Raw genomic sequence first — 27,857 nt, 5'->3', positions numbered from 1 at the left:
AAAAAATTAAGTAAGAAATAGTCTGTTTTTATTCAGTTCAAGACTCAGCCCACTAACTATAGCTCACCATATGTCATTATATATTACATCAACTACCACTGTTAGATTTCTGGAAAAACAAAACAATAAAACATCATCATTGAGCAGCCATTGTGGTTGTAAATTTATGTAAGAAACTTGTCTGCAAATGACGACGACTACTACTACTACTACTACTATTACAAAAAATTTGATTCAAGGAACACATAGAAGTCAGCAGACCACATGAGATAGGTGTTTATACCCAGAACTTGGGTGGGGAAGATCTACATTCCACAGGATTGGCACTCAAAAGTGGCCATTGTGTGTTTTCTTCCATTTTGTGGATTTGGCTCTTGTGACTTCATGTTCAGGATGTTCAGGAAAACAAGTACTTTGGTGCTGCCAAAAATAACACAAAGCTTTGACAGACTTCCATATTTAGTTTAGTGAAAGTCTAGTGTTCAACAGTCAGAGAAGTATGTATGTATGTATATAACTGTAGTGTGGTTCTATGTACCAGTGTTCATGTTCGGACACCTGGATACCTTCTTGTGTGCATGCAAACACATGGTAAGACCTTAACACAAAGTCACATGGTGACCATATGATACAGTATTTTATTATAAACTATTATCGTCAGCAGCTGTCTGGCCCTGGAACCTTCTCACTGAGTTCAGCATTGGTTCAAAGTGACAGGAAACCTTGGCGGTTATCCAGTCTTCACAAACCCATAATTACATTTGGGAACATACAAGGCGCTGACCAAGTAGCTGCACACAGACCTTCTGGAGTAGCTTCTCAGTAACGCCCATGAAGATGAAACACTATTTATGGAATCGCACATCACAGTAACACTGGGTTTCTAGGCCATTCTTAGGCTGGGGTGATGACCAATTTTGGATTAGACAGGGGAGCACCCTGTGTTTTGGCATTGTGACAGATGAATAAATGATCCAATGAATGGATTGCCACCAAGTAGCTCAAATTGTACTGCAAGACATGTACTGGCATGGAAATGGCCACTATTTGATGTGAACTGCACGGTGTCCCAAAAGTCCCCATACACAGGGGGAGTCCGTTTTCCAGCACCAGGTCAGTTGTGCCTTTGTCAGTGTTAATTTACCCTGTGTATGGAGACTTTTGGGACATTCTGCATTACAATATACTATTATTGCTGAGCAAGTGATACAGTGGGAAAATTAAAAAGAGCTCTTCTCACAGCTCTCACAGAGAGTTAGTATCCCTAAGGGCTTCCTGGTTTTTGCTAAATAATTCTCAAACTTAATTACATCAGTAAATACAGTGCTGTGAAAAAGTATTTGCCCCATCCTGATTTCTTCTGTTTTTGTGTATATCTCATAATAAATAGTTTTAGATCTTCAAACGAAATACAACATAAAATAAAGGCAACCTGAGTAAACACACCAGTTTTTTTTTCTTTCTTTCTTTTATTTAATTAAAAAAAAAGTTATCACCTATCACCCATGTGATAAACTAACTGCCCCCTTAAACTTAAAATATGATTGTGCCAACTTTAGTAAACGCTTCCGATAACTGGAGATCAGTCTTTCACTTACTTCTAGGACTAGGATTTACTCCTAAGCTTTGGATCATTGTCTTAATCCAGTCGCGCTTGAGTTTCAATTTACGGACTGAAGACCGGACATTCTCCTTTAGGATTTTCTGGTAGAGAGCAGAATTCATGTTTCCCTCAATTACTGCAAGTTTCCCAGGCCCTGAAGCAGCAAAGCATCCCCACACCATCACACTTCCACCACCATGCTTGACTGTATGTATGATGATCTTTTTGAGGATTTCATTGAACAGGGTTTGCAGTAATCATGTCTGGTTGCATCTAGTCCAGCTGAACCCCATTATGAATACAATTTCATAGATTTGGGGAATTAGTAATTACGGGGGCAATTAGTAACTACGGTTTTCATACAGGCCCACTTGGTACTGGATAACTTTTTTGCTTCAATAAATAACTATCATTTAACAACTGTATTTCATGTTTACTCATGTTGCCTTTGTTTTATCTTAGATTTTATTTAAATTTCTGAAACAATTTAGTATGAGATTTACACAAAAACAGGAGAAATCGCACTTTTCCACAGCACTGTATGAATCATATGAGTCATATAAATCAGTAAAAAAAAAAATGACACGTCAAATTTAAAACTTGAATATGTGCAAAAAAAAAAGAAAAAAAGCACAAACTAAAATATCTAATTCAGAAATCAGTCACCGTTGAGTATTAAACCCTTCAGTTTTTCTCCAGTTCTCCATGTTTCTCTTGTTGTGGTTTCTCTCCTCGGAGCTTGGACTCTCTAAACTCCTGTTTGACTTTGTCCAGCACATCAGGGCTAAAGATCACATCCAGCGCAGTCATGGCCAAAGCTTTAGCAGTACGAAGAGTATAAAACTGAGCTTTGTCTGAACCTGTAAAAGCACCACAGTCAAGTAAAAATTCTATTTCAAACTTTGCAAAATGGATCAGACAGATAAAATGCATTAAGGAATGGAATTTAAACAATATTCTTTGTTTAAGCTTTTAACTAAAACTTATATATATATATATATATATATATATATATATAAATTTTTTTTTTTTTCTTATTATACACAATCCACTTATACAATACGTATTCTCATGTTACTCCATTCAAACAGACCAAAAATGGCATGAAATATAACAGACATGACAGAGTATTAGAAGAAACCTTTGAATATTGCTCCAGTCCCTGTAGGATTTTGCATTCACAGAAATCGATGCAAAAAAATCAAGGAAACGCCGCAATACTCGTAGGAGATTGCAATTTTGCGAAATTGCTGCAGATTTTCTGCAGATTTGGGCCAAGACGCGTCATGTGACATCATCATAACGCGCATTCAGCCAAAGCCCCCTTCGATTCACGCGCGTTGCACACGAGTTCAGCTAAAAGGTCTCATTTACCAACAAACATCACTGCTCAAGACCGTGCAAAACAATTCCGTGAGATCGCAGTTTCGCCGATTCAAATATTTTTCCTCAAAAAAGCACAAAAAAACTCCACAAACTGCATCACAAATGGGAAAAAAAAGCAAAATCAAGCATTTCTGGCCACAACAATCACAAAAACTCTGTGAAATCCTGATTGCTCTGTGACTAAACTGTGTTGGGTGTATTAATAAGATCACACTAAAAGAGGGCACCGTTCCTCTTTATCGTCAGACTTACCGGAAGCAGCTGTATATTCTGCAGTGTGATTCAGTGCCTCAGAGCCAATGTAGAAATAAGGGTGAATGCCTGGAACAGCATGACTTACGTTCCCGAAATCTGTAGAGCCTGATATGAAGGGGATTGAAATCACAAAATGAGTTTATCTTGCTTTTCCAATAAACATGATGCAAGTGTGTCGGCAGTCTTTCTCACCACATCAGTGTCTTTTCTAACTAGTTCTGATGCGCTACTGAAAGCAAAGAGATTCTCTTAAAACCAGTCAGGAGATATGCTCGGAAAGAAAACGGTAGCGTCATCGCTGTATTATTTTACCTGAAAAGCCGTCGATGGTGAACTTCATGCCAAGAGCTTTCCCATTCTCCTCATACAGGTCTTCTAGAGTGCGGTTCCTCAGGACTTCATAAAACTCATTCTTCTCGAACAGAACCTCAACCTGCAAGACACGAGTCGTTTCGATATGATCGGTCTGTTAGTTCTACTTCGATCTGGTTACTTTGATGATTCTTCCATCCTGATGCTTTATGTACTTTAACGAGCACTTTAAGAATCATGTTTTTATACTATATGAGAAACATTATGTCGAGGTCATTTTGACTTGAGATGGCAGATATCTATGAAAACCCTTTCCTTTTTTCCTGGTCAAGTGTATGATCGTTTACGTGGGAGTGTGAACCATCACAAGCTTGGCAGCAAAACGGCGAGCGAGGTGAAAGCAACTTCTTTTGGAAATTGTAAATTGGGTCCATATGATTATGCACTCACCTCACATCCTGTAGCCATAGCAGCAGCTTTGAAACAGGCCTCAGCTTTGGCCCTGATGTTGGGCAGGTCTTGGTGTGATGGGGTGCGCAAGTAGTACTCCAGCTCACTGTAGTCAGGGATGATGTTGGGTTTCACACCTCCGTGCTTTATGACACCTGACCAAGACACACGCCACACTGCAATGCTCAGGTTCACGCACTTACACTTACACTGAAGATCTGAAGGTTCTTCCAGCTTGCAGAAGACATCAGTCTGAACATCAGAGTTTCTAACAGCACTCTCGATAAAGATGGATACGAAAGGGTTAACTGTCTTAATCAGCTTAATCACAAAACCTTACAACTTTTGATTGAATTTCTTCAAAAACCTTGCCAAAATATTTTTTAACACAACCACGTCAATTAATGTCACTCCTGCAACCTAGTGATGTCACATTTGATCCTGAGACGTTTTGAGACAGTAGATGAAACACCATTGAAGCTCTGTATCGTTTTCCTCGCTTGGCTAGTTGAATTGGTTCAGTGCCAGGGCTTTGAAATTTTGCAGATCTGTACCACTGGATAAATATGATTTTATTGCATCACACTGATTATTTGATATTTATAGCCGCACTTCAATGAGTAAATGAGATTATCAGGTGATAATCAACACGTAGCACTGTTAGGCTTCTGACTGAAAGTTTATATAAATGAAGTGTGCTGGTTCTTTATCCAAAGCAGCTTAATCAGAGGCTTCAAGGTATTACCTGGCACAATCTGAGAAAAGCCTCAAAGCTTCAGGAATCTTTATCCACCTATCCCTAATGCAACCTCCTTTTAATAACAGGAAATAAATCCACACTACAAATCTAGACAAGATTAGAGTATATTGAGCAAGGAATGCATCTGAAACTATTCAATACAGAATCTCTCCAGGGTCCAATGTCCTCTCCTATGGATCCTTACTGAAAATATGTCTACATGGATGGATGGATAGATAGATAGAAACTTTACTGGTCCTGAGGGAAATAGCAGCATTACAGTACTGGTAAAAATGTACTGGCAAACATTCACAGCTCACCATAAATCCAGTAAGACAGAAGAATGCAAAAACATTCTCTGTATACGTCTCTATACAAAACATGTCTATTTAAAGTGTAAAAAAAAACAAACAAACAAACAACCTTGTAAACAGGGCATTTGGATATTGTGTAAGACCATCAGGAGGTGCCAGTTGAAATGTGCAGTTAAAATATAGTATTTGTTTCTTATATTGCAAATAAAGCATGTTCCCAAGGATATTTTACTTCTTACAAATTAATAAAACAAAAGTGTTTTGCGTTTCATAAATCAGGCAATGGCTTTAAATATAGCTACATGCCTGAAATTACAATATCCACTGCTAGTGCAATGAGGAGTGTGTGACAGCGGAGCCACAGCCCGCGCACATCAAAGGATTATCGCTCCTCGAACGGCTGCTGAAATGGTTCTGAAAGACAGCTCTGCTTCAGCACCCCCGGTGTTTTGGATAGCACAGCAGGGCAGCACGTGGCTATAAGGCAGGGTGACAGAATCACACACAGCTGGAAGAAAATGATGGCAGTGGCAGCTCTCTGCCCTCCGGGAGTATAAAAGGGGGCCTCAGAGACAGCCATGTGAGCGCGTTCTCACCATACTATTATGCTGATGCCTGTTTCTTTGTCCCCTAGAGACAAGAAAGATTACGAGGACGACAGCGCTCCCTGGCTGACTCCCACCATGTCACTGCCTTCCTGCCGATGAGATCTCTGCCTGGATCACGTCATGCCTCTACTCAGCCTCACACTCCACGACTTGGCCTTTTCACTCCCCAACTCCTATCCCAATCCACCTCAAGCCACTAAATAAACACCCAGTTTTTGCTCATCCTGGTTTCCTGTGTGCCTGTGCTCTGCCTCTTGTAGCACTGAGTCGCTACAGGAGGAGGAGGAGGATGTTTAGAGAGGCTGGCGCTGACTGTACATTGTGATTATCAGGTTAATGATGTTAATGATACAAGCTCACCATGGATCCTCCAGTCAGGTCTGAACTGCTGGCGAAGTACAGAGACGTTACTGTAGGCCATGACAGCTGCATCTAGAGCATTTACTCCTTCCCAGGGATACGCCGATGCATGAGCTGCACGTCCATGGTACTTCACCAGCACGCTGAAAATTGAAACACAAACAGCAATAATCAATGCCTGTTGCACTGCATCACAAACATCTTGTGAGGAGCACAAATACTTGTGTTCATTAAAATAATGAGCATTGTCAGAAAAACAACAACAGTGACGCAGAACATAAATAAACCATAAACATAAATAAAAAGCCTTTGCCCCATCACTGGAAGTGCAGGCTGAAAAAGGATAAGGGGTGGAGGGGTATGAAAAATGTACTCTATGATAGCCATAAAAACCTACGCTGAAGGTTTTCATTACCTCTGCATTTAAAAAAGTTGAGTTTTTTCACCTGGTCGGTTCATGCTTTCAAAAGTAAGCTACGCTAGTAGGGTCCGTTAACTTACCACCACGCCTCTCTAGTGGAACAGCACCGCCTTGTGTCTTGGTTATGCTAAAAAAACACTACGGACATACATAACTGTGGTTTATAAACCTCAGATTCACCTAGATAACAGCTTCTGCACATTTGGATCTGTGAACACATTTTCATTATATTCGTTATTATATACTTATAACCCTAATGCACACAAAATCACCTGGATACCTTTTTAGTCCACAATTCCTAATTTTGACGATGGCTGGATTCTTAGCAATGGCTGATCAGTAGGAGGAAGAGAGAGACTACTTGCCAACAAGTAAACTAAACTAGATTAGATCAAAGTTTTCTAAACATATCCTGAAAAATATCATTTTGTTCATTCCATCTATAAAAACTTTGTTGTTTAAAACTCAATAAATTAAAAAAGTTCAGTACCAAGAACTGTTGCTTCAATTATAATTTAATTTATTCATTTTCATATGATTCATTTACCATGTGATTCATTTACATGCGATTCATTTTCATGCGATTCATTTTCATGTGATTCATTTACCTTTTCTCTTCTCTCCTTCCTTCCCTTTCCCAAATATTTCATTGAGAAGAAGAAAAAAAACAAAACAAAAACCCTCCCCCCGCCCCCCCGGCTCATCATGGCTACTCAATAACTGTCGCTGGTTATATAAATATTACAAAACCCAAGAACAGGCACAAAAATTTAAGTGGGAAGTGTCTGTAACTCCATAAAGTATACAATAAAGGGATGCCATTTATTAAAAAAATATAATAAATAAATAAATAAATAAATAAATAAATAATTCATCTAAGTTAGGAGCGTATACAATACCTGTCTTTGCATTAGAGTACTAGCAACTATAATATATCTACTGTTCACATCAGCGATAACGTTAGTGGACGAAAACTGTAACCTTTTGTCAATTAAAATAGCGACCTTTGTCAGAGCGGCCATCTGGCTGAATGTTGCCACCCCCCAAGAATGCCACAAGTTTATTGAGAAAAATGCCCTTTCCTTGGACCCACCAAAACCAGATGGCTTACCCAACAGATAAATCCCAAAGTCCTTCACCCATAAAGTGATAGCTTCAGTAAGAAAAGGTGGGGGCCTTCCTTTGTTGAATCAGCACATTCCACAATCAGAGCCCTCCACAGAAACAATGATGCAATCTCCTATTTTCTGCCATGCATTTTTCTGGACCTATTGTGCTTATAACCACTATTTTACCACAAATTGTTTCATTTATTTAGCATGCTATTAGTAGTACTAGTATGATTACTGTGTTTTACTATTACTGTACTTAATAACAGTTGAGTTACAGTATTTCCTGAACGATAAGATAAAAAAAAAAAAACACCCATCTGCAGAAACAATGGACTGATTGTCGTATCAAAGCAAAACAACGACTCCTTTATATATATATATATATATATATATATATATATATATATATATATATATATATATATATATATATATATATATATATATATATATATAAAATGTCGGGGGTTCGACCCGTGCTGCAGGGGTTTCCTCTGGGTACTCCAGTTTCAAATATAAATATTAATATAATATAAATTTTATATATATATATTATATATATATATATATATATTTTTTAATTCCATATTGTCACAGCAAAAGGGCTCCAAAATATTGGTACATTATTTGTTTGCCATATCATGTTTCTCAAACAGCTAAATCTTTTCTCTTTTTTTTCAATTTTTTTTTAATAATTCTTGAAAAATAAATTATTGTTTTTTTTTATTATAAACAAATAATAAAGGTGAATAAAATCAATTCTTAGAATAGACTTTTGAATCTGCTATACAATCCTGATTCACCTATGTATAGCCATGGAAGGTAGATATGTAGCATTCTTCTGAGTGGGATGAGCCATAAACACCACATCCAGATCCTGAAAAGCACCTTCCTGGAGCAAATCCACTTTCCCACCTCCATCCTCTTCTGCTGGAGTCCCCAACACAGTTACCTAATAATTTAATCATTAGCCATCGTTCAACCAACATTCTGGAAGAAAACACTGTACTGTGCATGATCTGAATAATCTGCAGATGTGAGAGTCCAAGCAAGTGCAGGAGAGGGTTTATAGAGTGTGTGTGTGTGTGTGTGTGTGTGTGTGTGTGTGTGTGTGTGTATGTGTATATGTATATGTATGTGTGTGTATATATATATATATATACACACACACACACCACACAGGTACACACATTTCACAGGAAATATTTTTCTTTGGTGTATTATAATTAACATATTTTCACCAATATTTTTCTCTTTTTTTTGCTTAGAATGCTTAGGAGTATGATCTGCCTGTAAAAACATATCATTTGAAATTAAGATTGTAGAAATACCGCTGGTTACGGATGTAACCGTGGTTCTGTGAATTCCGGATGACCGCCAGAGACGGTGCTACAGTAGTGGATGATCGCAGCGGCAGCCAGATAGGTTGAGAAAATAAATACCAACGAAGTCATGTGGTGACGTGAGCTGAGCAGAGGTCACATAAGCGAATAGATCCGCTTCCGCCACACCGAATTCCTGCCAAATGTCCTGAACTACATCCGGGTGGAGCCTCCACTCGCTGGATGAAGCTAATTTCTGGACAAAGCTTCTGCAGAATGATTGGCTATCCCTGGCAAATAAACAACCTTCAGTGATGCAAACCGCGGGAGTGACCAGGTGAGGATATTGTGAGTGAGCTGTAGCAAGCTCTCTGACCTCGTGCCCCCTTGGTTATTCAGACTGAAAAACCATCAAAGTGTTGTCCGAGCGCACAAGTACATGATGGCCTGTCAGCACCAGGAGGAAGTGTCTCAGGGCCAGAAAAACTGCATGCATCTCCAGCAGGTTGATGTGATCCATAGACAGCTCCCTTGACCATTCGCCACAGACACCTTTGTGGTTCGAAACTGTTGCTCCACACCTGCAGGGGCTGAAAGTGAAGCATTCCCAGAAGAATTACAGAGGTGGCCGAAGTCAGCATTTCAATCAGCCTCAATAACATCCCATACTGGAGAGACGCCCCCAGACGAAACTGGGCAAGAATATTTAAGATGTCTGTCGTCCAAGACAGAGAGGCTCACAGTGTGGATGAATCGTTCATCACCCCATTGAATGTGATGGATTGTGTGGGAGACAGCGAACTCTTTGCTCTGTTCACCAAGAGACCCAACTTGGCAAAGCAACCAATCGTCCAGATATGGCAGAATCCGCAACCCCAGGCACCACAGGGGTGACGGGTATGGAAGTATAATAGTGCCAAATGTCCTCAAGGCAAAATGCCATGTTGAATTACATTAATTGAATAAAAATATATCGAAATGACAATACTTGAATTTTTCTTGTAAAGATAAACACTTTACAGTTGGTTTTATGACTGTAAGTCATTCTCTTCAAATGCTATTGAAGTTAGAAACATGTATACCAATATATAACTTTAGAGACGGTCCCTTAATTTGCACACCCTCTTTGATAACAGGTGCCCTGCCAAAGGATTTCCACTAAAGCTAGATCTTCTTTTAGCTGAGGGAAGGCTAGTAGCTGCTAAGGCACGGCGTTTCTGGGCTCTCTGCCATGAACCCAAAATTGCTTCCAAAATCTTACCGTCCCGGGTTTTGGTCCAGTCCTGCCAAACACAGCTGTCTCTCAGACATCAGGAGCAAGCCACAATGTGGACATGGGTCCGTAAGTGCCTCTTCTATATGTTGAACACACAGGCATGATGGGCAGAGATCATGCCCATCGTCAGGAAGAATCTCGTTAGGGCAGAACTTACCATTCAAGGGATAGGCAGTGGATAGGCAGCTGAAAGTCACAGCCGCTAAAGTGGAGAATACAACCATGTGGAGAGCCAGTAAAAAATGATCAGATAAAGCGGTCCGGAAAACAAACAAGTTGTTACCAGTCAGACAGTGCAGGGCCAAAAGTACTGTCACAGCTTGGGAGGACGAATTATCGCTGCTCAGAGAAAGCTGCACTTGACGATGTGATAAAAAACTTCGACCTAATCCGAAGGTGAGAAAGCGAAAGAGGTGGATCACTAAGCTAGATCACTCAGCTGCAGTGGCTCAGATCACCTCCGCTCAGCTCACGTCACCATCTGACTTCGTTGGTATTTAATTTCTTGACCTACTTGGCTGGCGCTGTGATCATCCACTACTGTAGCACCGTCTCTGGCAGGAGGAATGAAACAGAACTAAATTCCTACTAAGCATCTATCTTCGGTGAGCTAACACTCCCCAGCACGCTAACATCAGCGCAACCTAGAGAGCTAGAACGTTACCCAAATTGTTGCACTGGGCATATACTAAGCCTCAAGTATTCAACATCACTGTAGAAAACTAGTTATTTGAGTTGAATGTAAGATTCCCTGGGAATCCCGGATGCTGATTAAAAAAAATAATACTAAAAAATATCTTAATATTTTTACTCGATTTCTTTTTCTTTGCAGTTTTTCCTGGTATGTTGCTCATTTTGATGTCTAAGCTAACTCCTTGTACTGATATTATTATCTGGAAGTGAAGCCATGAACCAAGCAGCTAACTAACACTAGCTAAGTTTCACATAATCAGATTGTAATATACAAAATGATGACCATATTAGTTTTACCATTTACATATAACTGGATAAATGGACTGTTTATACCATGTGCTGCTATAATATGAAGTCATTTCACGGTGTCATTTAAGAAATGTCCTAGGCTGAAATAAACAGATAGCCAAAATATTTGCAATCAAACTGGCGTCAGAGCAGAGAATGCAAGGATCACATTAAAAATGAGAAATTCATATAGAATATATGCAGCGTTGTGATATACACTATATGGTTAAAAGTTAGTGGACACCTAAGCATCACACCCATATATGGTTCTTCTGGCTTAATTGGCACACCTTGATTGGCACAGGCCACGCCTCCTCGCTCTCCAGCGCCGCCTTCAGGCCTAATGCTGCTGCAGCTCCGCTCTCTGCTATGAGGTTGTGGCCGCATGCATGGCCTATAGCTGGCAGAGCATCATACTCACACAGGAACCCCACATTAACCACAGCATTACCATCTGCTCCACCTACAGGTCCCCACCAGGCCCGAAAAGCTGTTTCTAGTTTATAGTGTGCCTCCACGGTCCACCCTTTCTCTTGTGTGAAAAAGCGGACCAGAGTATCATGGGCCTGTCTTTCCTCATTTGCCAGCTCTGGATGGTGCCATATCGCGTCTCCTAATCCTTGGAGTTTGTCCTTGGCCTTGTCGATGGAACAGCAAACCTGCTGCTTTAGTGCTTTGAGTTTATCAGCCATTCTGTATCAGCTACGGTGGCCGAGAAGTGCAAAACCAAACACAAATATGAAATCAAAATAACAAATCCAAAAAAAAAACCCCAACAAATTATAAAAACACAATGACGCATCCGAAAACACTAACAGATCAGAGCAACCGGAAAAGGTAGGTATAGTTTGCGAATGGATTACTTACCGCTGATTGGACGACACATCTGTCAATCAAACTATACAGGAAGTAAGAAATTGTAAACAAATTTGTTTCTTGTACGTAACTGGACTTCTGTGTTTACTTTAAACCATTCATTTTTTGTCCATAGCGAACTGTAAATGTTAGAAAATAAAAGTTTATATTGGAAAGAAATGAGAAAATGGAATTTATTCAGCGCTACTTTGAGGAAGGACGGTCATATGCCGTTATGTTGGATCTGCTGTTAACATACAATGAGATGTTAGCTTACACTCCCTAAAAACACACTTAAAGGGCGCAGGTCTGTTTAGAGGAGAGAAAAAGAATATATATATATATATATATATATATATATATATATATATATATATATATATATATATATATATTCACCATTAAATGAAGTAAAGGATGCTATAAGAGCAGAGCTGTGTGGACCAGGACAGTTATTCGGCTACCGGTTAGCGATTCAGCGGAAACACAAGTTGCGTGTAAAACGTGATGTTATGCGGCTGCTGCAAGAACTTAATCCTCAGAGGACACGCCGTCGTTTTGTTAATTTTTTATTTTAACAGCAGTACGGACAAAACATTAACACATACACACGAATTGCGTTTCACTGCCGCAGCCTGCTGTACTTCCTGTATATCTTGATTGACAGATGAGTCGCCCAATCAGCGATAAGTAATTCATGGGGGTGGGGTTATTCCTTACTTTTCCGTTTTGTCTGATTTGTTAATGTGTTTTCAGATGTCATTGTGTTTATAAATTTTTTTTATTTTATTTATTTATTTTTTATTTATTTTATTTTTTTTGGGGGGGGGGTTCTCGGCCACCGCAATAGAACAGTAATAAACGTCTTGGTGCCAGATACCACAGCACACCTTCAGAGGACTTGTGGAGTCCATGCCTCGACGAGCTGCTTTGGTGGCAAAACGGGGACCTACACGATAATAGGCATGTGGTCTTTATGTTATGGCTGATCTCTGTGTGTGTGTGTGTGTGTGTGTGTGTGTGTGTGGGGTTGTCTGAAAGTGAGAAAGAGAAAACATACTAGTGGGAGGGATGGGCACACCAAATTGTTGAGGCCCCCAGGCGCCCCCTGGCGCCCCCCACTTTGAAAACCACTGTATTAGTGTATTTGAAATGAGCAGTTTGGTGTTTGGCCAATAGGCGGCGCCTGGATGAGGAAGTGAGCGGAATGCAGCAGCTGCGTCGATGAGGAAGCGCCAGACAGAGAGACAGACAGACAGACAGACAATCCAGCTGTTTCCAGCCTAGCATAGCGGATAGAACGCGTGTGGATTAATCATCATGTCGAAGAACACCGTCTCCGACCGATTCCGTAAAGTGGATGTGGATGAATACGACGAGAACAAGTTTGTAGACGAGGAGGATGGAGCAGAGAACCAGCTGGGTCCGGATGAAGCAGAAGTAGATTCCCTCATCAGACAATATCCTTCTATTTGGCTCTGGCTTTCTTTTCTGCTCATCACCACACACTTATTTCACCTTATTTAACTTACTAGTTTAAATATAGCACAGGGAGAAAATCCTGCATACTCTAGTAATGCACTGTATTTCCTGTATGGAGTAGTTTGGTATTGCATTGCAATGAATTCTTACTGAAAGACATCATACTCACTCATGTAAAGCAGCTGGCCTGGCAGATTTACCTGTAAAAGATTAGAAATATGTTTGGACTCATACTTCGTGCGACTCTTCTTGCAGATTTCAGAGCTGTAAATGTTCTACTGAACACAATAGCTTTCTCATAATGCTCCTTTGTGTCTAGTTCCAAACCAGTCCTCACTTCCCTAGAGAAGTGCACTAGATTGATTTATTTATTTCTGAGCTTTTTAGGGTACTCAGATAAGATTTGATCGCTTGAGTTCCACACCCTTTTTCGTGTCTAGGAACGAAGGTTGATTTAGAGTCTGGTGGATGCCCAGACATGCTTTACAACCACATTCCTAACGTAGAGGTCTTTCAGGAGTCATGAGGAACCGCTATGATATACAGCCTTGCTGTAGGTACACACTGTAGAGTTTTGTTCATTCAGAGCATGTCTAGTTGGTAGGTTATGACACTGTGTCGTTTTAAACCGCGTGCAAAGTCGAGGAAGTTGATTTCTTCTCCATATATGACCATCGAGGTTGACGTGAGACCTTACTTCCTGTTTCTGCTTGCTGCTTGACTTCATGTTGCTGTTTGGACGTCACACACCCTTCCTGCCCAGATGAAATACATTTGATGTGACGTTGAGGTTTTGTACACACGACACGCCTGTTCGGGACGTGTCCCATTATCCTTTTTCCCCCCTTAACTCCAGTCTGCAGAGGGAACCTCATGGACGCGTTGCAAGCAGTGCTGAAAAACCCACCGATCAATACGAAGAATCAGAACGTCAAGGTGAGTCGGGAGAGCAGTGACGGGTTGGTTGGGCAGTGTGTCTACGCTACGAAGCAATTAAATGGTATCGACGTGTCCAGCATGTACTCCTGCGTTAGACTTTCCTGCATTTCAATAAGTGCTCCTCCGATGCCTCGGTGACAGTTTAAGTCCGAATTCATCATCCCACTCATCCTCATGACACGTATTTATACCACAGCTCTGTTTCTATGAATCGTTTCTATAGTAACAGCTTCCACAAGGACATAAGCAGGTCGTTCTTGATGCATTTTGATTGTGTTTGTGTAGGACCGTGCTGAGGGGCTGGTTCTGAAAGTGCTCAGTTCCTTCAAGACAAGCGACATCGAGAAGGGAGTGCAGTCTCTGGATAAGAACGGCGTGGATCTGCTGATGAAGTACATCTACAAGGGCTTCGAGCAGCCGTCGGAAAACAGCAGCGCCATCCTGCTCCAGTGGCACGAGAAGGTACCGTAATGTGCGCTTCGTACTGCTAATCCAGTCCCGAGTCACAGTTTATCCTGATTTATAGCACAGCGCTGTTGGATTCTCGCTTCTGATTGGTCAATAGGTGGGGATTCGTTTTCAATAACGGAAGTTTTGACAGTAGATCCGGCAAGGTAAATCACAGGTTCGTATCAGTGCGCTCGTCGTGGTTTCTATAGTAACAGTGAATTCACGTGGACTTGTATTCTCCACATGAACAGATTTAAGGATTGGAAGAGCGTCTCCAGCGTCAGTGACGAGCTGCATTTTATTTTTGTTTTTCTCTTTAAGATATAAACAAGTGTTTATATAAACAACTGTTTATATCTGCTGTTTACTACATTTAAAAATTTCGGCAGTGGACAGGAGTCAGCATGGGCTCTCTGACCGGTCTGTAGCTACGCAGCCCCATACGCAGCAAGCTGTGATGTACTGTGTGTTCTGACTCCTTTATCATAGCCAGCATGAACTTTCACATCAAGTCATGCTACAGTAGCTCTTCTGTTTGATCGGACCAGACGGGCTAGCCTTCACCGGTGTTGTCCTTCCTTAGACCACTTTTAGTAGGTACTAACCACTATTCAGTGGAACACCAGAAACACCCCACAAGACCTGCTGTTTAGGAGACGCTCGGACCCAGTCATCTAACTTTTTAGATTTGGCTCTTGTCAAAGTCGCTCAGATCTTTACGCTTGCCCATTTTTCCTGCTTCCAACACGTCAACTTCGAGAACTGACTGTTCACTTGCTGCCTAATAAATATATCCCAACCCCTTCACAGGTGCCACTGTAAAAAGATAATCAATGTTACTCGCGTCACCTGTCAGTGGTTTTAATGTTATGGCTGATGGGTGTATACATATCAGTAGCAGTATATTTATATCAGCTATGTTTTTCCTCAGGCTCTCTCTGCAGGAGGCGTGGGCTGCATCGTCAGAGTACTGACTGCACGGAAAACCGTCTAAACGCCGTCTGCTCCACACCGCCGACGGAAACCACAGGAGGGACGCGCCGCCTGCCTGTACATTCAGAACAAAGACGAGATTTTTACAAGGTGCTGCGAAACAACTCCCATCCCACTTCGCTTTCTTTCTCTCCACCTCAGTCTGCCTCTTACGCTCATTCCCTCTGCATCGCTCAGACAGACATGTACGTGCGTACACGGGCCATCGACCATACGATCCTTTTAGCTTCTCTCAGGAAGGCTTCGCACCTTACGTATTCAAACAGTGCATTACGATTTGAAATCTGTTTTTGCCATTCAAAAAAAAAAAAGATTTAAACGTTCGTTACATCTCCTTGTGTCAGATTAGTTAGGGTTAATATGTTACAGTAGCACCAAGCTTCCATCTGTTGCAGCTATTTCAGCCCTTAATGCTGTATTCACTCTTTAAACGACCAAAGGGCATTGGCTGCTTATGACACACATGAATACATTAATAGCATAATGCAGGCACATTATAACCTTCTGATACTGCCTTCTTTTGGACAGTTCGTCTGCACCGCTGGGAATTATTCTCAGCAAAACATTTCTTCCTGTCCTGGGAATGACCATTAATCCTGTCCTTGTCTATAGTACTAACGCTCACTTTGTTTATATTACGTCTTAAAGGGGCATTCCAGAATAGTTATGTTATTTTGTATTACTAATCCGTAGTGCTGTAACGCGTCTCGTACAGCTCATCAGAGACTGCGGATCTGGTATGGAATCATTACGTCTTGATCAACCATTCATTAATGCTTATGGACCTCGTGGGGGTTTTTTTTTTTTTTTTTAATCAAACAGAATTCATTGGAAGAATATGGAACGTACCCAGATGTGCGAAAATCATGGTTCTTGAGCTGCTGTGGAAATTAAGACACAAATTTGGAAACTTAGAATTACAGATATTCTGCTGTCAGTTAGTTGCTAAATCTGTCGTCTTTAGACGTTCGTTAATTTTATGCATTAATGCAGCCGCTGAAATGTCTAGAGCGTTTTCCTTTTAATAAATTACCAAGAAAACACACACACACACACTCACACGCTCTCACACGCTCTCATTATGGAAAAAGTAGGAACCCTGAGACAGGAAGAGTCGAATGCTAATAGGTGTTAATACACCAGAAAATCATTAGGTCATTAGGTTTTTGTTTCATGACGACAGACAGATTTAAACCAGTGTTTGGGATATCCTTAGACTATTCAAAAGATGAATTTAACAGCACCCTCATGTGGTCTCTGAAGACCACGTCATGGCTGTCAGAGGCGAGAAGCCAGGTTTTTAAAACACATCCATCAGTGCATATTTTTATTTTTATTTCGTGCCTGGAATGTCTCTTAAGCACTTACTGCCAATTAAAAAACAAAAAAGCAATCAGTTTGGTCTGTAAATGCTTTTGTCTGTACTCGATCATTCTCATAGATCGATCGCTGCTTTAAAAGCAGACCTTCACTGTTTCAAACACACAGGCCTGAACAAAAGGACCTGTCTCTCTGACTGCTCTCGTGACCAAGTGCAAACATTCTACAAACCAAACTGGTCTACAACTGCCTTATTAAGTATTTCTTTTTTTTTTTAATGTTTGTGCTTTTGAAAACGAACAATAAAGATTTATACATACGACCAAACAGAAAGTTGCTTGTATCCTTGATTGCTGTTTTATATGAAAGTACAAAAACAATATCATACATCAGTTATTGATTGTACATTTATTGTTTGCGTTTACAAAAAAAAAAAAAAAAAAAAAAAGTGAATACAACAATACCGGAACATTACAGAATTAAAATCAACTGCTTATATACAAATAATAAAAAATACATCTTTGTTATGAGCTTGTGTATAGACCTGTAATAAAAGCCTGTTGCAAATTGTTGACGTTAAATCCTGTACATAGAGAGGAATAAAAAATATATATATGGAAATGCTTTATAGGTGGAATGCAGTGCTTACCTGAGATGGATATTAATTCTAGTTTCGGAGTTCTTAATGCTGTTGCTTACCAGTGAACGTCTCTGGACAAACTACATAATGTAAATGACCGCACACGCGCACACAAAAAACTTCCTCGAATTCTTGTTTTCAAGCACTTTCCAATAATTTAATAGGTAGACATACACATATACTTGTCCTTTTTCTGTATCTGTTGATCGGAAGTATGGAGTCCGATCATCCTTTGGCTTGTCGTGACACGCAGGACTGGATCAGCTGCTTCATCCAACTTACACCTTTCAGGCTTCACCATGGAATCCAGCCACAGGTAAAGCAGCCTGTCTTTGGAGTACCCCAGGGGTTAATGCTAAGTTATCTTTATTCGTCTGTGTTCTTAGCACTGCAGCTCAGCTCCTCAATCTATGAGGCCTGATGCAATGTCTTACAAACGATCTTCAAGTGGTGGATCTACAACTGAACCCACAGGTACACACACACGCACACGCGCACACACACACTCACACTCGGTCATGCCCCATCCACGTGGTAAAGTGCTCTCAGTAGGGATAGGCTGAGACGGCAATGTAGACGATGAAGGTGGTCTGGTACTCGATGGCCCGGTCGGTGCTATAAGACAATGCTCGGACCTTCATGCGGTAGGTGTACGGCTCACGCAGCGGGCGTGTGGTGAACAGCACGCCTTTTAGGTTCTCGTCGCGCAGGGCGAAGGGAAGTGTGGCGTCCTCGTCCACCATCAGGAAGCTGGTGCGTGGGTGCACCACGCCGTCTTGAGTGTAGGCTACCAGTCGGATCAGGTCCTGGTTGGCAGCGATACCGAAGGGCAGAGACAGCAGCTTGTACTCGAGCGCGTACGGGCTCAGAGCGCACTCCAGGTCATTGGGAGGACAGTTCTTCAGGCAGAAGCTAAGCAGAAAGCAAAAAGTGAGGTTAGATAGTGAAAGCTTTCTAATATTACTGACCTAAGGATAAGGAGTTGCAAAAAGCCAATATCACCATCATTATAATTTATCATGGATAAACACATTGTGGATATATTTTTATTCAAAAAAAAAAAAAGAAAAAAAAATTATGAAAAACTGAGCAGCTCATTTGATGTGAAAATTTGGTGCTTAAATTGTAAAATAAAAAGTTTGACAGATTTTTCTTTCAAATTAAAATTTAAAAAAACAAAATTTTTTAAAAAAATTATTATTATTTTTTTAATGCAACACTGCTGTATCCATCCATCCATCTTCTATACCGCTTATCCTACCGCTTACTTGGAACCTGAAGTCTATCCCAGGAAGCATGGGGAGGCTGGGGTACACCCTGGACAGGGTGCCAATCCATCGCAGGGCTCACATACACACTCACACACCCATTCATACACTCCGCACACTTTGGAAACGCCAATCAGCCTACCATGTGTGCATTTGGACTGGGGGAGGAAACCGGAGTACCCGGAGGAAACCCTTGCAGCACACACAGGGCAGCGGCGGATATCAAACCCCCGACCCTGGAGGTGTGAGGTGAACGTGCTAACCACTAAACCACCGTGCGCCCAGCAATACTGTATTGCTGAAAAATTGTTAGGAAACCTATACACCAGTCCCTTCAGGAAGTTCGCAATATTCGGAGGCGCTTGCAATTTTTCGAAATCACCGCAGATTCGTGCGCATCATGTGACGTCATCGCAACGCGCATTCGGCCACAGCGGAATTCTTCGACCCGCGTGCGTCGAACACGCGTACAGCTAAAACGTCTCATTTACCAGCAGAGATGGGTAGTAAAGCGCGACATTGACTTCACTGCATTTCCTTGAGTAACTTTTCGAAAACAAAAATGACTTTTAAGAGTAGCTTTAACTGGCCATACTAATACTCTTACTCAAGTTCATCACAGAAATGTACTTTTACTTTTTACTTGTTGAAACGCAGATGCTGACAAGTTTGTGTTGTTAACATGTGGTGAAAATAAAGGCAAAATCAACTGTTGGGAAAATGTTTGGGGTTTTTTTGCGGTGTGTGGAAGATTTGGTGTTGAAAATGACCGGTTGTGTGTTATTGTACCCGTCACAGGACTGGGATATGCTTCTTCGTCTTGAACCCAGGGTTTTATATCAGAAACAGAACAGACAGGAGAGGTGTGACTCACAGTTCTACAGGTAGTTCAGGATTTTCCCTTCTAAGAAACTAATGAAACTAAAGCATGGATCAACCTCAGATTCATTTATAAGGTCCATAAGGATTTACTGAAAATCCTCATTCTGCGAGGTCTATGTTTAATTTGTGATAATCTGGTGATAACGCAGTGGGATAACGACGTCTTACCCAGACTCTGGGTCTCGTTGGTAGTTCGGCGGACAGGGCGTGTCGATGCACTGGTAGCTGCCTCTCATGTTGAAGCACATTCTGTTTGCGCCGCACTGAATATTTTGCTCCAAGCACTCGTCGATGTCTAATCACAGAGAAGGCGATACACATCTGTAACTTTGTAACAATTTTTTTTTACCTCATTTTCCAAAAAGCATCGTGTTTACCTTGGCATGTTTTGCCATTGGTCATGAGGCGATAGCCATTGGGACACAGACACTTGTGGCTTCCTGGTGTGTTGACACACTCGTGCTGGCACATGTCCCTCTGCTCACACTCATTGATATCTACACATAAAAAACAAACAAACACAATTACATGACATGACAATTTAAAAGACATTTACACTAGACACAATGTACTCTTCAATATTAACTATTAACTCAAATTTGTCGTTTAGGAAAAGAAGTTATTATTGCGCTCGTTAAGTGCTAGATCCCTGAACAATTGTGGCAGTGGTGTGATTTAAAAATATATATATATTTCTGATCAACTGTACGCAGCCCAAACTCTAACCCTGACCCATCACAGACTCAACATTTATTTGTGAGAACTTCACCCTACCAACACTCTCGAATTTTCTTTAATATTATATTTAACGGTTACCTAAAGTAGAAGAGAGCTTCACACCAACATGATCTATAGTGATCTATAGCGCTGGATCGTGATACCACTTCTGCAAGTGTGAGATCTGAACTTTAAGGTCCAACCATTATTCAGGTCTAACATTACTCACTGTCAAGTTTGTAAGAATAATATTTTTAATGGTTCACAGAATCACAAGGTGCTATGTACAGGTTTGTTTCCGGGCTTATTTCTTTGGTCTTGGCTTTGGTAACGCCAAGCAGCAGTAGACTGTTTGGGATAAATGTCCTGCTGCAAAGGTAATGTCAGTTTTAACACTAAAAAAAAAAAAAAAAAAAAACACAACAAAGAAGGAAATCTATAGTAGCACTCATACAAGCTTGTGTCACCAAGATACAGTGGTTTCCACTGTGTCAAAAGCAGATCAGATTTTTTTTTTATAGATCTTTATAGTTCAGTAATTGCTGTGATGTTCCTGCCATGCGGTCTGCTGTAAATGAAGGATTCGTTAACATATTTAGACAGTGTATCTCCTCAAATTCGAGCTGATATTCTGCACTCTGAAGACATGGTTTGACTGCAAAAACTTCTCTGTCCAATTGCTATCAGGTGTGTATAATACCAAACTAAGTGCACATGCACAAAACCTCCCTAATTACACCATATTCTTGAGCCAGTCAAATATATTTCACTAAACCAGCATGATCGTCTTACTGCAAAGCTCGTGCTGGGTAAGGAGGCAGTTTCACAAAACCTTCAACTTGATTGCATTATAATCGGGTACTGGCAACCAAAATGTCCGTGCCTTTCAATTCTGGGGTCGACTTTAAAATGCTCAAACTTTTATTTCTGTTTGAGATGCATGTGAACGGGAAACATGGCTCAAGAAGGTCTGTCATTTTCAGAATTATATATAGTGATGGTTTTCCCAGCCGTCACCACACATACTGTATTACCCCCCGTGTACTACAGGGTGTCCCAAAAGTCTCCATATACAGGGGAAATTAACACTTTTTAGCACGTCTTCCAAAATGTTTTATACTTATGAATTTCCATCCATCCATCCATCTTCAACTGCTTGCTCCTTTTCAGGGTCGCGGGGGAACCTGGAGTCTATCCCAGGGAGCTTCGGGCACGAGGCGGGGTACACCCTGGACAGGATGCCAGTCCATCGCAGGGCACAATCACATACACTTTCACACACCCATTCATACACTACGGACACTTTAGACACGCCAATCAGCCTACCATGCATGTCTTTGGACTGGGGGAGGAAACCGGAGTACCCGGAGGAAACCCCCGCAGCACGGGGAGAACATGCAAACTCCACACACACAGGGCCAACCTAAGCCACTGTGCGCCCTACTTACGAATTTGTATTATAGTTTTTTTTTCAGATAGGCTTTAAGAACACCCCTGACAAAAGAGGAAGGTATCGAAATCATTCTCAAGGCTGGATCGGGAAGCTGTCACAAGGTTGTGATGAACTTCAACAGGAAACATGGCACGTACACACACACACACACACACACACACACACACGACACAGCTGCCGAACTTAAATTCAAAAAGACTGGAAGTGTTTCCTCCTGATGAAGGAACAACGTGGTGCTGGCAAACACAGTCCCCTGTGTATGGAGACTTTTGGGACAGCCTGTAGTCACTAGAAACATCTATGGCAGTTACCTATGCATTTATCTCCTTCTGAAACAAAGCCAAGAGGGCATGTCTTAGTGGCCCTACGAGAGCGCGAGGGACGAGTGTTGAGCCTGTAGTTCCCCCTGTAAGAGTGGTAGCTCTGAGAGGTCAGACTGTGGTAGCGACGCTGGGAGGAGCTTCGCTCCGGGGAGGACTGTGAGGTGTGGAAACCATATGAGAGGCTTTCGAATCCTGGCAAGTGCTCCAGCCCAGCGCAGGACTTCCCATCTCCCAGCAAGTGGCGGCCAGGAGGGCATGTGCACATGAAGTTACCTGGGCTGTTCACACACTGGTAGGCACAGGGCATCGGCACACGCTCACACTCGTTTATGTCTGCTCTCATAACAAGGAACAGTGCAGAGAGAGAGAGAGAGGGTGGAAGGTATGAAATGTAAAGAGATTAAAGGGAAACATAGAGATGAATGGAAAGCAGTAAAGAAAATGCACGGAAGAGGGAGGAAAAATGAAAGAGGGCATCAATAACCAACCCATAACTATGTGTGACATGCTAGAATTATGTCTGACAATAAGGGTGGTTCTAGATGTGACATCATTATATATATATATATATATATATATATATATACACACACACACACACACACACATACACACACACACACACACACACCGATCAGCCATAACATAAAGACCACCTGCCTAATATCGTGTAGGTCCCTATTTTGCCACCAAAGCAGCTCTGAGCCGTCGAGGCATGGACTCCACAAGTCCTCTGAAGGTGTGCTGTGGTATCTGGCACCAAGACGTTAGCAGCAGACCCTTTAAGTCCTGTAAGTTGCGAGGTTGGACCTCTGTGGATCGGATTTGTTTGTCCAGCACATCCCACAGACGCTCAATTGGATTGAGATCGGGAGAACACCTTGAACCCTTTGTCATGTTCCTCAAACCACTCCTGAGAACTTTTTGCCGTGTGGCAGGGTGCAATATCCATTACTCTTCCATTGCTCCGTGGTACAGTTCTGATGCTCACGTAGGTGCTTTTGGCAGTGGACAGGAGTCAGCATGGGCACTTTGACCGGTCTGCGGCCCGGCTACGCAGCCCCATACGCATTGTGTGTTTCTATCATAACCAGCATTAAGCTTTTCAGCAATTTGTGCTACAGTAGCTCTTCTCTGAGAACGGACCAGAGGGGCTAGCCTTCGCTCCCCGCACGCTTCAGTGAGCCTTGGGTTCCCATGACCCTGTCGGGGTCACCGGTTGTCCTTCCTTGGTAGGTACTAACTTCTGCATACAAGGAACACCCCGCAAGACCTGTTGTTTTGGACATGCTCTGACCCAGTCGTCTAGCCAACACAATTTGGCCATCTAGATCCGTACACTTGCTCATTTTTCCTGCTTCCAGCACATCAACTTCGAGAACTATTTGTTCACTTGCTGCCTAATAAATATATCCCAACCCCTTGACAGGTGCTATTGTAATAAGATACTCAAATGTTATTCACCCACCATTGGTTTTAATGTTATGGCTGATATATAAATACGCACACACACACACACACACACACACACACACACACACACACACACAAATATAAATATATTATATATATATATATATATATATATATATATATATATATATATATATATATATAATATATTTTATATATATATATATAATATATTTTATATATATATATATATATATATATATATATATATATATATAAAATATATTATATATATATATATATATATATATATATATATATATATATATATATATATATATATATATATATATATATATATATATATATATATATGACTCCTGTGTCATTGCTGAGATTTGAACTCAGGCTACATATAACTAGTTCTATGATGTACTATAATTCAACACATTTGAAAACTTATGTTAGCCTGATATTTTGCATTCCATAAATGCTAGAGCAAAGCACAGCACTTAAGGGAAAAGGTCCCAAGCAGGAGTAAAAGCCTAAAAGGTAAAAGGTGACAGGAAGAAGAACAGAGACAGAATTAGAAGTATAAAAAGGAAGTGCTGTTCTTGTTGTGAGAGCAGACTTACCTGTCCGCCATTCCCCTTCACACCGCTTTCATCCAGCTCAACTAAAGTCAGAACTTGTGAACACTGGTTTAGCACTCTCATCCATCTAATCATGAGAATTTGGGCATTTATTAAGGACTCGAAGCAATGCAGTAATTCAAGCAAGCAGGGCGTGTGTGTTTATTAGGGGGTGGAACAAAGTGATGGATATGGATAGAAAATGAGATCGGGGATGCATGTGGACAGAAGGCAACAGCAGAGCAGCCAGGTGATGCTTTATTCATGGGGTTATGGTCGGTAGATTTACATACCAATGCAGGGCAGACCCACACCCTGAGAGCGGTAACCCCTGGGGCAGGTGCAGTGATAGCTCCCCCTTGTGTTCTCACAAATCTGGTTGTATCTGCACTGGTGCGTGCCGTCTCGACACTCATCGATGTCTGTGGAGAACATGGCACATCTGAGCCGAGTAAAGGCTTTAAAATTCTTCAAGATTAGTGGAAACTTACAGATAATAATGAACATTCATAAATCAGTACAGAGTGCACGCAAAGAAGCCTAGATTTTGGGTACGCACTAACCTACGCATGTGCCGTTGACTCCTTTGGTCATGCCAGTAGGACAGAGGTCGATGCAGGTGTAGCCTCCACGTGTGTTCTTACACTGCTGGTCTGAACGGCACACTCTCTGCCTGCACTCGTTAATGTCTGTGGGGGTGGAACACAGTTTTTTAGTCAGACTGTTGTAGTGGTGTAGTCAGATTGGGAAATAGGAAGGCTGGATTGAGGTCTGTTTTTCTGTTTCATCCCTTTGAATCCCTTCCAAAGTAATGACATGACAAACGAGTAAATCAATACTACCCCGATGTTTTTCCCTTGCTTTTTCACGACTGCTTTTATGATGTATTCATGAATGCTAACTTGTACTAGCATACTATGATGTTTTTGCAGAGCTGAGGTTGGTAATATAATAGAATCGGTGATAAAACGGGTTTCTGGATTGCATGCAATGTTTTTTTTTATTATTGCAAAAGCCTAGTTCCAGGTAAATATACCTGTAGTTTTTTTTTTTTTTGCAAACACTGAGTCACCATACGTCACTTCGTGAATTTGTTAGAAAGTCTTGGCAACTAGCGTTTTCTAGTGCGTGACTGACCGATGCAGCGGCGGTTCCTGAGCTGGAAGCCTGGCTCACAGGCACAGCGGAAGCTGCCAATGGTGTTGAGACAATGCTGGTGGCATGGGTTGGACTCCTGACACTCATTTATATCTGTCCCAAAAAAAAAATAAAAATGCCATTCTAAGTAAACATATCGCCAACATATTACATTAAATAAAGACTTGTTACGTTATATAACGTTGAGAACGTTATAATTCCACAGCGGTCATAAGAGAGTCGTTAAAAAAGGCCCTCGTTTTCCTTTGTACAGGTATCGGTTAACAAGTGAGTGTGTGTAACTATCTGAGGATTATATTAAAGAACAATAAACCTGAACAGCTCAAGCCGTCTGCTGTTCTCCTGAAACCCCGGCCACAACGCATCACACAACGGTAAGCGCCGATGGTGTTTTCGCACTCTTGTCCATCATGACACATGACGTCCAGTGAGCATTCATCAATATCTAAAGAAGAAATGTCAAATGTAAAATGATCACCAGCCATCCAAATAAAATCAAGTGTAATGAATAATTAACATTACGTTACGACTACAGTTAAGTTCTAAGAGTAACATGGCATCTATGTGTGCTATTTGGTTTGTGTGTGCGCAGCTGGTACCCTGGCATGTCCTGCCATCAGCAGATATTGTGAGTCCTCTAGGGCAGGAGCAGTAGTACGTGCCTACAGCGTTATGGCAAGCGTGGGAGCATGGGCTGCCTTCCTCACACTCGTTCTCATCTTCATCACAGCAGAAAGAAACACATCATGTTCTCTCTCTTAATCACAAGCAACCCAGTAAGAGAGACATTATATGTATATCGTACAGTTACGTCCCAAGTGTTCTAAATGTCAGCTAGATTCTACAGTCACATCCAGGTTATGCCCTCTTGTTAAAAATCAGCCTAATATTGACTGAACGTTGTTTTTTTCCCCCTGAATGCGAGAATAGTGATTCTCCTCGTTGAATAAAATAAAATACTGCCTGTGTGTATAATGTACCAGAACAGTAGGGTCCAGCTGGGTCCAGCACAAAGCCACTGGGACACTGGTTGCTACGCTCACCTGCAAATAAGGAGAATGGCATTCAGTGCATGTACAGACAGACACTCACTCGCTTGACCTCTTTATTAGGAACACCTGTACACCTGCACAAACTGACTGATGTGTTCTGGAGATTTGGACTGATGTACAAAAGAAAAGAAAAAAAAGAAAAGAAGTGGTGGATGCGATACAAAATGTTTTAGTCATTACTGTAATTATCTACTAATATATACTGGTAAATATTATTAAAACGTATATGGAAAATCCCAGGAGATCAGCAGTTTCTGAAATACTCAAACCGGCCCGTCTGGCACGAATGACCGTGCCATATCACATGATTTCCTCCATTCTGAATAATGTGGACTAAATAACTAAAACTCTTCACCTGTATCCGCATGACAGAATGCGTTGAGCTTCTGCCGCATGATTGGCCGATTAGATAATTGCATGAATATACAGGTGTTCCTAATAAAAGTGGTTGGTGTGTGTGTATGGAGTGCATCAGTTACAAAGCAGTGGCTGCCTGCAGCTGTATTCGTGAAAACGAAGTAAGTGAGCCTCACCCTTGGAAATGCTGGCATAGATTGTGAACTCCAGCATCTCCTCTAGAGGACGGTATTGAGCGATGATGGAAGAAGCATGCAACGTCTGCACCAGGTAAGGCATCTTTCCTCTGGATGGCTCGTATAAAATGGTATGGTTCCAGGAATAGGGCACGCTCACCTTGTCTACACTGAACATACGTGTAGACAAAGCATATAGCTGCCCAGGGCCTGTCTGGATGTAATCCTCCGTGTAGTCCTGGTGGCAGAAAAAAACACACATTTACATAAATAAAGTCCACTAAGACTGTGCACCAGAGGTCTCCATAGAGCTAGTGGAAGACTTACTGAAGTAATGTGGAAGTAATAATAAAAACACCTCAATTCAATGTATTAATTAATTAATTAATTAATTGTCAGCTAAGTGGCATTCACGAGCATGTTTAGAGTTTTAAATCAGTGAGTTTAGTTGTGTGGAGCGTCTACCTTGAGGCCAATATCTGCGTTGGAGGGCAGTTGGAGGATGTGTCCGTTCACTACGATGTCCAGCAGCAGAGCACCATCCGTGTCTAAGCCCCGTGCCACATGGGTCATCCGGAGGATCTCCCCTTAAGCAAAACGCACAAGCA

The 27,857-nt window shown here is 41.4% G+C and overlaps 3 protein-coding genes across 5 annotated transcripts in view; 1 reads left to right on the top strand and 2 right to left on the bottom strand.

Moving 5' to 3' along the window:
* Positions 1–6: 6 nt before the first annotated feature.
* On the bottom strand, positions 7–12,177 carry LOC108280227 (peptidase M20 domain-containing protein 2). Its single transcript, XM_017495066.3, has 7 exons — positions 11,430–12,177; positions 8,364–8,512; positions 6,028–6,170; positions 4,007–4,161; positions 3,557–3,677; positions 3,242–3,349; positions 7–2,463 (listed from the first exon to the last, which is right to left on the bottom strand). Exons 1-7 carry the CDS (start codon positions 11,829–11,831, stop codon positions 2,288–2,290), a joined length of 1,254 nt encoding a protein of 417 aa, XP_017350555.1. The 5' UTR covers positions 11,832–12,177; the 3' UTR covers positions 7–2,287.
* A 998-nt stretch (positions 12,178–13,175) lies between these two features.
* arpc5b (actin related protein 2/3 complex, subunit 5B) lies at positions 13,176–17,511 on the top strand. 2 transcript variants are annotated; one of them, XM_053685463.1, is made up of 4 exons: positions 13,176–13,455; positions 14,341–14,412; positions 14,701–14,877; positions 15,797–17,511. In XM_053685463.1, exons 1-4 carry the CDS (start codon positions 13,315–13,317, stop codon positions 15,857–15,859), a joined length of 453 nt encoding a protein of 150 aa, XP_053541438.1. In that variant the 5' UTR covers positions 13,176–13,314; the 3' UTR covers positions 15,860–17,511.
* Positions 15,971–27,857, bottom strand: part of hmcn1 (hemicentin 1) — a 99,151-nt gene continuing 87,264 nt past the window's right edge. The window contains exons 96-107 of one of the 2 annotated variants that reach the window (XM_053686941.1): positions 27,715–27,836; positions 27,250–27,487; positions 26,645–26,707; positions 26,264–26,383; positions 25,978–26,109; positions 25,644–25,757; positions 25,070–25,195; positions 24,800–24,928; positions 22,450–22,794; positions 20,346–20,465; positions 20,137–20,263; positions 15,971–18,730 (exon numbers count right to left, since the gene is read on the bottom strand). In XM_053686941.1, the coding sequence (XP_053542916.1) occupies positions 18,364–18,730; positions 20,137–20,263; positions 20,346–20,465; positions 22,450–22,794; positions 24,800–24,928; positions 25,070–25,195; positions 25,644–25,757; positions 25,978–26,109; positions 26,264–26,383; positions 26,645–26,707; positions 27,250–27,487; positions 27,715–27,836 (2,003 nt within the window). In that variant the 3' untranslated portion in view covers positions 15,971–18,363. The remainder of the gene's footprint in view (positions 18,731–20,136; positions 20,264–20,345; positions 20,466–22,449; positions 22,795–24,799; positions 24,929–25,069; positions 25,196–25,643; positions 25,758–25,977; positions 26,110–26,263; positions 26,384–26,644; positions 26,708–27,249; positions 27,488–27,714; positions 27,837–27,857) is intronic. The other variant, XM_053686946.1, reaches the window with a different exon arrangement.

The sequence above is a fragment of the Ictalurus punctatus genome, chromosome 2 (assembly GCF_001660625.3).
Source record: "Ictalurus punctatus breed USDA103 chromosome 2, Coco_2.0, whole genome shotgun sequence".
NCBI classification, from domain to species: domain Eukaryota; kingdom Metazoa; phylum Chordata; class Actinopteri; order Siluriformes; family Ictaluridae; genus Ictalurus; species Ictalurus punctatus.
The sequence above is the reverse complement of the archived record's forward strand: the minus strand, read 5'-3'. Positions and strand labels throughout refer to the sequence as shown.

What these genes read in the sequence shown, in the direction of transcription:
- LOC108280227 (XM_017495066.3), bottom strand. Translation starts at nt 11,831, where the DNA reads ATGGCTGATAAACTCAAAGCACTAAAGCAGCAGGTTTGCTGTTCCATC. An exon ending in CCTTCCATGGCTATACATAG is followed by an intron (nt 6,171 to 8,363) that starts GTGAATCAGGAT and finishes TTCAATTTTCAG; the next exon opens with CGTGCTGGTGAAGTACCATG. An exon ending in CACCATCGACGGCTTTTCAG is followed by an intron (nt 3,350 to 3,556) that starts GTAAAATAATAC and finishes CCTTCATATCAG; the next exon opens with GCTCTACAGATTTCGGGAAC.
- arpc5b (XM_053685463.1), top strand. Translation starts at nt 13,315, where the DNA reads ATGTCGAAGAACACCGTCTCCGACCGATTCCGTAAAGTGGATGTGGAT. An exon ending in TAGATTCCCTCATCAGACAA is followed by an intron (nt 13,456 to 14,340) that starts TATCCTTCTATT and finishes CCAGTCTGCAGA; the next exon opens with GGGAACCTCATGGACGCGTT. An exon ending in TGCTCCAGTGGCACGAGAAG is followed by an intron (nt 14,878 to 15,796) that starts GTACCGTAATGT and finishes GTTTTTCCTCAG; the next exon opens with GCTCTCTCTGCAGGAGGCGT.